This window comes from Pseudochaenichthys georgianus, chromosome 22 (genome assembly GCF_902827115.2).
Source record: "Pseudochaenichthys georgianus chromosome 22, fPseGeo1.2, whole genome shotgun sequence".
Lineage (NCBI taxonomy): Eukaryota > Metazoa > Chordata > Actinopteri > Perciformes > Channichthyidae > Pseudochaenichthys > Pseudochaenichthys georgianus.
In genome coordinates this window covers 15,639,826-15,649,135 of record NC_047524.1, presented here as the reverse complement: position 1 = coordinate 15,649,135, position 9,310 = coordinate 15,639,826, and the positions used below count along the sequence as shown (strand labels likewise).

Sequence of the window (9,310 nt, the reverse complement as noted above, 5' to 3'; positions counted from 1 at the left end):
CCTGCTAGACCTCGCAGCGCCATCTGGTGGTAACAGTTCTCCATGCGTGATTTGACAAATATAATGAGTCCATTCTATAATGTTTTTTTGTCACATTTTGATATATCATTGACAAACATGTATTTAACAGTGAAATTAGTCCATAAGGCTTCATGATGAATCGTATTTACATTGCTCTATTCCAAACAAAATCCGTCAATGGAGATTTGAATGTAGACGGGAACCAGGCCACTAGAAGGCGCTGGTCGAGATCGTCCCTTCTCTCCGTGGTATGATCTTGAGGTCAGAGTTGAATGTTTGACAGAAAGCTAAATATGGATTCCATATTTCACGAGAAAGTAAGTTAAAACATTTAACTTTACTTATCAAGCCACGAATAATTCGTGTCGTTTATTTGGAAAGCTTTGTGCCTTCTAGCGGCGGTTCGTAACCCGGACCTATCTGGCCGGTGTTGAGAGATTTGTGGTGATGTTTGGTAGTATTGTTGTCCAGACAGCTAACATGCTAACTGCACCTGCTAATCATAGATTATGAAAAGTTTCTCTTCAGCTAGGAGTAACAACGCTAAACGCTTCCCAATAGCTACAAGCATGTTCTTTTTTTGTCCAGTTAGTAAACGAACTGGCTACATCGGCTCTCTCGTCTTTTAAAGTAGTGTTAAAAGTAGTTATGTTAGTTTACGTATGCTATATGTAGCCTGTAAGGCTGTTTCCGTGGCGACAAGGCAAATTAAAAACATGTTACTATTAACGTTACCTAATTCAGTGTCTATTTAGTTATAAATGTATATAACAAAATAATGCTCTGGTCTCTCATCAATAACTAATCTTTATTTGTAGCAAGAGGGCTCTCTCTGCGCCCAACACTGTCTGAACAACCTCCTGCAGGGTGAGTATTTCACTCCTGTGGATCTGTCCTCCATCGCTCACCAGCTTGATGAAGAGGAGAGGATGAGGATGGCGGAGGGAGGTATGGCCAGTGAGGAGTATAGGACCTTCTTGCAGGTGAGGAGACATTAGATGTGAATGCTAATGCAGCAGCTGCTCTTACAAACATGTTCCAAATTTATTTTTCTACGAATGTGTTTCTAGCAACCATCTGGCAACATGGATGACAGCGGATTCTTTTCAATTCAAGTGAGGGATTCACTCATCTCAATAGTTGTTTATTCACAAATCAATAACTGTATAAATCAGTAATGACATTTCCCTGCTCTGTTATATATTTCCTCATAGGTAATTAGCAATGCACTGAGAGTCTGGGGCTTGGAGCTAATCCTGTTCAACAGCCGGGAGTACCAGAGCCTGATGATCAATCCTATGTAAGTAGTTATTATGTATTTTCCTTATCTGTAATCTCATAGCTTCTTCAGTGTACATTGATTGTGACAGCTATTACGCTCATTTTTTCAGAAATGAGAAGGCCTTCATTTGCAACTACAAGGAGCACTGGTTTACTATACGCAAACTAGGACAACAGGTATGAGGCAATTGTCATCATAACCAATGTTGACACCTGATTTACACAAAAAAACACACCGTTTTGTTTTCATTGCAGTGGTTTAACCTGAATTCACTGCTGACTGGACCAGAGTTGATATCAGACACATATCTAGCCCTTTTCCTTGCTCAGTTACAACTAGAAGGTATTGTAAAATTAAATTTGTAATGCCATGATTGTTGTTTCTTTTGCTGTGCAGAAATAATTTTAAAGTTGAATTTGGACAGGTTATTCCATATTTGTGATCCGTGGAAACCTCCCTGAGTGTGAAGCAGAGCAGATTTTAGGGATCATGAGGGTGCATCAGCAGCAGCGACCAAAGCTAATCGGAGAGGATGAAGCCCAGACCAGTGCTGGGTAAGTACTATATTTGCTGACAGTACAAACAGAACAGAATTATCTTCCTTTATGTATTAAGCTGCTAAAAGCTATATCTAACTTATCTGTACTTGCGCTCTGAGCAGCAGGTCGGCAGCTCAGAGCCAGGCGGATATGACCTTTGCTGTGGAGGACGAGGTTGTAGATGAAGACGAAGAGCTGAAGAAAGCTCTGGCACTCAGCAGACAGGACATAGATGTGGAAGATGAAGAAGCTGATCTCCGCAGAGCCATACAGCTCAGCATGCAAGGTACATTATGGGTTATCCAACGTTTTTAATATGATTTAGGTTAGAGATTTCAACAAAAACGTTGATTTAATAAATCTACAATTCTTGATACACTGCACTTTTATTTAAACTTCTACTAAAGATCATATCAACAAGTATTTTAGGTTGCATTGTTAATTTCACAAGTTGTGCTCCAGGTTTGCAATAATAGAATAGTTTAAAGCAAAACGGTATTCTTTGTTTATTAATAATATTATAGGAGCAGTGATGAGCAACAAGTCCTCTGAGTCTGAAATGGGAAACATGAAATTGGCAGGCCAGGCAGCAGGGAGTTCTACCGGAGGACAGAGAGCCGGCCAGAATGAGGCGCTCACAGCTGAAGAACTGCGGAAGAGGAGACAAGCCTATTTTGATCGGTAGGTTTGGCTCGACACAATAAATAATAAACTCTTGAATTCTATTAAATAGTCCTGCAATTAACACTACTTTTTATAATTTATGTTGTAACTGTGTCTTCATTATAACTTTATTAATTTATAGTTAGAACCGATTGAAGTATTCATGATATTGTGTCCTCCCCTCTTAAATTAATTTAAACTGAATTCATGGATGTTTCTAAAAATTCTCTCTGTTCATTTCTTAGGCAGCAGCAACAAGCTCAGTCCAACATTCCTCAGCAACCGGACCCAAAATCATCAGGTGGCTCAGGTAGTGACATCTGACTTATGTTAACTAACTGTATAATACAAGCCTATCCAGGTAACCCATGACATATACTTAACTAAGCTCTCTCCCCTCTTCTAGGATCAGTGAACCCTGGCTCTGAAGAAGACCAACAACAAAAGCCCAGCCAGTGAAAGTGTGCACGGTTTGCCTATGTTGTTTACCAGCTGCCAGGATTGGCAACCCCGTACAGGGGAAGCTTTGCTCCTTCCTCTAACCTTCTGCACATGCGAACATAAGGACAGTCAGAAGGCTGACACGTTTCCCCTGGTTAGTTCGCTGACAGGCAATAGAGAAGAGAACAACGATGAGGAAAAGGCAGCAGTTAGTCTAATCTAACTCAGCAAGACACTGACGCTGGGAAAAAGGGTGACCACAGAACCCACGATGCAGTTAATCCAAGTTTGCATTTGCCTTTTTGCCATGGCGCCTTCTAGTTCTATTGTACACTGTTTTTTTATTCTTGTTTTTTTTTTTTCACAAAAGATGAAAAGGAATCTTCAGCATACAAACGGTGTGTTTATCTATTTAGAGGGAATACATATGGAGATGGTTGTCTGGTGATAGCCAATAGGAAACCAAACACACCGATAAGATGTTTGATAGATAATGACCCCTACTTTAACATTGGACTTGTGTTTGTAGGACATAGGATGTATTTCCAACTCCTGCCACACCCAAACAACAATTTAGCTCTGAAATCACTTCTAGTAGGGAAATATATTTTAGCAATCAGCACTAACATGTGTGGGTCTTTTTGTTCCTTCCTAATCTTTACTTGTGAACGTCTAAGAGTAGTATCCCAAGGTATTCCAACAACAACATATAACTGATGTTGTGGCTTTGTTATTACCCATAAGTGTATAAGTAGGCATAATGAAATCTAAGATTACACAGCTTTTCCATTTAGGATGGACAGTGCACAACACAAAATAACTATAGAGCTATTTGCTGGATCTAAGATGCTTTTGACTGATGCATATTTTTCACGTCTTGTCCAGAATAAGTTGGCTTGTAACGGGGAACAAAAGATTAATCTGTTAACACCATTAAACTACAGCTGCTAAATAAAAGTAACATTTTCCAGCAAGTATGATCACCTAAAAAACAAAAGAAAGTTTGACACGTCCAGTCCAGTCTAATAAGTTTAGGACTGCCTCAGTCGTTTCTCCTATTTGTCATAGGGAATTTAATTTTGTTTAGGGAATTTAAAGAAAATCTTTTTGATCTACCTTCACAAGTGGTTGATAGTTTAACACCTATAATTTAGTTTTAAAAGCACTGCTTAGACTTATCCTCTAGTCCAATAATGCACTGAGGTGCCATGGGTTAAATCTAACTATTTTCCAATCGATGACCTTTAGAAATAACAGTAAAATAGTGAGAGGGGGAGGGACATATTATGATCATTTAAAACCCAAAGATGGAACAAAACGTCAGTGTATTTACTTTAGAGTTTGTTGTATTTTTGTTGATACAACAATCTCTTCTTGATTTTTTTTTTTTTAAATCAAAATGATGTTGATTGAGCACATACTGTAACTGCATTAGAAATATTTGTTGACAGTTATTTAGTTTGCTGGAACCAATGACAGCATGGGTATACCTTGGTTCCTCCACGAAAGTATATCTCATACGAAGTCTACTTTTTGTACTGGATGACAACCAAGGAAAGTCCATGATGTCCTTATTGTTTTCCTTTGGATCTTTTAGGCCTTTTTTTCTATTTAAATGACACTTGCGAAAGTGCATGCATTGTTGGTTGTTGGGTTTTTATCATTGCATTGTTTTTACTCCCTACATTCTCACAATAAGTACTCTTACAAATCTGTTTTGTTATATTTCACTTGTTACCATAGCACATTCTTTGATTTAATGTGTTGGGTCCTGCTCCAGGATTAAAGTGACATTCGCTCCTGAAGTTTCTCATGTCTCTGTTTTTCCAACTCAACAACATGCAGTTATTGATGGGTTATTTGTGGGACTTTTCACTCCTGAAAAAGAGGCCTTGAATATTTGAGCTCTGACTCCATTTGGAAAACAAAACAGGTGATGCGTCAGGGTTAATATGTAACGCTGAGAGCACACTTGCACTTTGTTTCCCCAAATAATACATGGAGCTATCAGCAGTAAACTTGCACACGCTGAATGGTACGTACAACAATTTTGGAAACCAGCTATCTATTGCATTTAAAGCCTGAATTCATTCAATTTCTTTAGGTGGGAATTTAAATGGGGAAGAATTGTGATGGATGAGATCTAATGTGTTATAATTTCTGGTAGATGGGTTAGATATTGTCTTAGTGTATTGTGTTATTGTCAAATAGGCTCTTTTCACAGCGGACAATTTGGCTTGTCACTAGGAAATACAAAGGTGTAGATGATGAAAATATTATTTTTCTTTAGCTGCTTTGACTTTAGGTTTGGCATCATGGACGCTGGCTCACTAGAACAGAGCCATCGTTAGTGTTATTTGTAACACCCACGCTTTTTCTACTGATTCAATTCAAAAGGTCTGCTGTGAGAAAGGCCTGTTGTCTTTTTTGTACTATCTTCTGACATTACATGTCTGCATGTTTCAGGTTGTGCAACCAAATCCCTCAAAAATATGTTGGTACACAAATTGAAAATGGAACTTATTTTCATTGTCACCTTGATGTGCTTCCTCGCTCCTGTCCAACAAGCGCACATGCCAGGCGCCACCATCTCGGATCTGTCCTTCAAAAATATGGACTTTGCCATGAACCTATACAGAAAGATATCCAGCTACCATGACAAGAACATATTTTTCTCACCTTTGAGCATCTCCACCAGCTTTGCTGCTCTCTTGATGGCTTCTGATGGAGTTACACACCAAGAAATACTGAAGGGACTCAATCTGGAGCAGCTGGAGCGGGCTGACCAGCCTCAGCTTATCCCAACACTCTTCAAACTCCTCCTTGAGAACATCACACAGAATGGATCCCTGAAACTCGACCATGGCATGGCTCTCTTTACGCGCCAGCAGTTTGTGGTGGAGAAGGCATTTGAAGACCAAATCAAGACGTTTTTTGACGCTGATATTAAAAGTGTAGACTTTGCTAACACAACGGAGAGTATCAACTTCATCAATGAGTATATCAAGCAAAAGACTCAGAACAAAGTGACAGACATGATTTCCTCCCTGGATGCACTGACCCAGGTCATGTTGATTGACACAATTTTCTTCCAGGGTAAGTTGAAACAATCTCCTAAGAGTTAAGATCTACATCTTGGTTCAGTATTAGCTGTGCTTTCACTACATTTGTATGTCTTTCACCTATTGTATCCACAACTAAATAACTATAATTTCCTCTACAGGAGGCTGGCAGAAGCCTTTCAATTCCAATTACACAACAAATGCACCATTCTACATTGACAACTATAATATTGTGCAAGTGCCGATGATGTTTTTAGAGGATAAGTTCTATACAATGGACGATGCTCCTCTCGGTGCCAGAGTCCTGAAGCTGCCGTACCTGGAAGGTGTTTCCATGCTTATTCTTCTCCCAAACAAAGGCATCGACTACACTGTGATTGATGATGGGATCACTGCTGAGAGGTTTCTCAGTTGGATCAAAAAGCTGCAAAAAAAGTAAATGCATAGAAAGTCATTATGTGGAAACGTTTGAAACACCTGTAAGGCTATTTTATTATCTGTATTCTGTTGTATTTCAGCTATCATTGCCAAAGACTTTGTGATCTTTTTTTACAGAAAAAAGTGCAAGTATACAGTATCATAAAACAACTGTCCACTAAACCTGGCTGGTAAATTTTTTTTCTTTCAGCAAACTTGAAATCAACTTGCCCAAATTCAAGATGGAGGAGTCGTATTCCCTGCACAATCTCTTACCTGACATGGGCATGTCCAGTATTTTCAGTAATTCAGCCAATTTGACAAAGCTGAGTAATCAAGATGGCCTCAAAGTGTCAGAGGTTAGTTTTCCATGATGTAAGAAAAATGTTTGCATATTCCAACACCTGCAGTTGAAACATTTTTTTTTATCTCTATTGTAAAATCACAGGTGCTGCACAAGGCTGTGATCGAGGTGTACGAGACAGGCACCACTGCAGCAGCTGCCACAACCTCTGGCATTATTCCATATTCCTTACCCCGGACCTTCACTATAAACAGACCATTTTTCTTCTTCATATACCATGAAGACACAAACTGTCTGCTGTTTATGGGCAGGGTGATTGACCCTACCAAAAACTAGCAGTCATGACGGTTTGAGTCTTGGAGTGCAGGCACATATTTTGTTTATAAATGGTTTTAAAAGACTCTTTTGATGCCTTTTTTCAAACTTGAATTAAAAATGCTTATTCTGGTCTGTGAGCCAACTGAAATGTGATACATATTAATAAAAATAATAAAATACATTGGTGTGCTTTTTTTAAATTTTGGAAACCTCAAGAGTTTAGGAGCAGCGACCTACCCTTTCACCAGGACTTTTAATTTCTGTAAACGGCACCAACCTTGTGCATAACAAGTGAAAAGATGATGGATATAATAATGCATTTTTTGATGGCTCACAAGCAAGATTATTTTCATAACCTGGCATTAAGAAGGTGCTCTTGTTTATAAAAAATATAACTGATGAGCTGTTTTATTTTTGGCGCCTTTATGTATGTTTTAATGTAAATTTTAAACTTTTCCTAGTATGCTATAAGCCAGGGGTGCGCAACCTTTTTTGAACCGGGAAATACTTTTAAAGTTTCCAGTCTGCCGAGATCTACCAGTCCAAATAGAGAGGCGTAGCCATTACTGACAGACTACTACCAGGTAAATACACACTTCTACTTGTATAAAACTGACCTTTGTACGAATAAAAAAGACAAAATGAATAGAATCAAACCCTTTTTTTGTTGCATTTTAGTAGAGTATAAAAAGAAATGCCTTTAAAATAGGATGCAAGCAACACTAGTTTCTTAACCTGAATTGATAATAGACTATAATCAATTTAAGTTTGCATTCTTATACCATTTTGTACAATAATTATAATGAACTAAAACTTACAGCTGATTAATAACGGTATCTAACTTGAGTTTTTATTATATCAAAAACCTGTTGAAATGCTACTGTTATTTTTACTGTCCCCAAAAAGCGCGTCGGCAGCCTCCAGGAATGCTTCTTTCACAACTTTGTGTTTCGCAAGAACGTGACTGACACGATAAGATGCTATGGTGGCAGCCTTGCTCTTGTTGTTGGGCTTGGTGAAAATGGACTGCTGTGCTGCATTTAGCTGTCCTTTTGGGAGCGTCGGGCAGAATTAGGAGGGAATTCCATCTCGCAGCGTTTGTGCACTGTTTTGAAATGCCGCTCCTAAATTAGCCTTCTTCGATAAAGCCACGCTCGCATTGCAGATGAGACAGATGGACTTTGAATTGGAATAGATACAAAAATAATCATCCTCCTTCCGCTCGGAGTGAAAATTATATATTTTATACATTTTGAATGCAGGGCTGAAGTCGAATAGTCCATTTAGCTTAGGAACCTTCCTAAAGGAGTGAAATGACCCGGAAGTCCCTCAGTGGCAGCCATGATAAGTGCCGTTCGAATACTCTAGAATGATGAGAATGATAGGAAAGGAGGTTTCAAACTTCCTGTATAACCTCCTTTAGCTTAGGAACCACTGGACTTCCCTAACCGGCAGGAGAAGCGAAAATGCTGCCCCACAATGCCTTGCAGCCGCAGCATTTGCCGTCACTCAACAGTCGGCCGTTCACGGAAAAAAACGATTATGACGGAGAAATTATATCATGAAAGTTACGGTGCTTATTAAGCTTTTTAAAACATAGGTGGTAAGTTGCCAAAGTGCTTTGTTTTGAACGTTCATCAGTATTATAATCAAAGAGAGAAATATGAACCTTAGTTTTTACTGAAATGATCAAATAAAGTCAACATTTCAGTCTTCACTGAGCTGTGTGGGGTTTGTTCAACTTTTAAAAGATGTTTGAATGGTGATATACACAGTGATAGATGTTAAGGACTAACGTTTATAATAAATACATCTGTATTGATTTTAAGATCTTTAGTTCATACAATCATACGTATTGGGATCATTTGTATTAATGTGGACCGGAGGGAGAGGGTGACGAGCAGTTTCACTTTCCTTTTTTATTTCAATTCCAACTTTGGTCCTGAAGAATATGTTTCTCTGTTGTCCACGTTCATAAAGCAAAGCAGCAGCATCAGAGCAAGGTGCAGAGTCTCTAGATGAGTTTACAGTAGTCCCTCGTTCTTATTAAACATCCATGTTGTCGTCCGCTGTATAGAAAATTGTGGTTTCCATAGTTTCCCCACAGCAGCAGACGCACACAATGACGTCCGCTGGCGCATCATAAACACGTCGGATAGTGAAAGTGCATTCGGATTCTCTAAAGTACCGCAGTCTCTTCTCCTAAGTCCTTTTAAATTCTCCTATCCACTATCCCTTAACCCCGTGACGTTTCACTCAGAGG

The 9,310-nt window shown here is 38.9% G+C and overlaps 2 protein-coding genes across 2 annotated transcripts; both read left to right on the top strand.

Moving 5' to 3' along the window:
* The first annotated feature begins 255 nt into the window (after positions 1-255).
* Positions 256-4,751, top strand: atxn3 (ataxin 3). The gene is made up of 11 exons (XM_034111554.1): positions 256-338; positions 840-1,004; positions 1,092-1,136; positions 1,236-1,321; positions 1,413-1,479; positions 1,558-1,645; positions 1,728-1,857; positions 1,965-2,128; positions 2,367-2,523; positions 2,751-2,815; positions 2,912-4,751. The coding sequence occupies exons 1-11, from the start codon at positions 294-296 to the stop codon at positions 2,962-2,964; spliced, it is 1,065 nt and encodes a 354-aa protein (XP_033967445.1). The 5' UTR covers positions 256-293; the 3' UTR covers positions 2,965-4,751.
* A 143-nt stretch (positions 4,752-4,894) lies between these two features.
* On the top strand, positions 4,895-7,228 carry LOC117467830 (protein Z-dependent protease inhibitor-like). Its single transcript, XM_034111699.1, has 5 exons — positions 4,895-4,981; positions 5,413-6,042; positions 6,170-6,443; positions 6,637-6,784; positions 6,874-7,228. Exons 1-5 carry the CDS (start codon positions 4,945-4,947, stop codon positions 7,063-7,065), a joined length of 1,281 nt encoding a protein of 426 aa, XP_033967590.1. The 5' UTR covers positions 4,895-4,944; the 3' UTR covers positions 7,066-7,228.
* Positions 7,229-9,310: the final 2,082 nt, after the last annotated feature.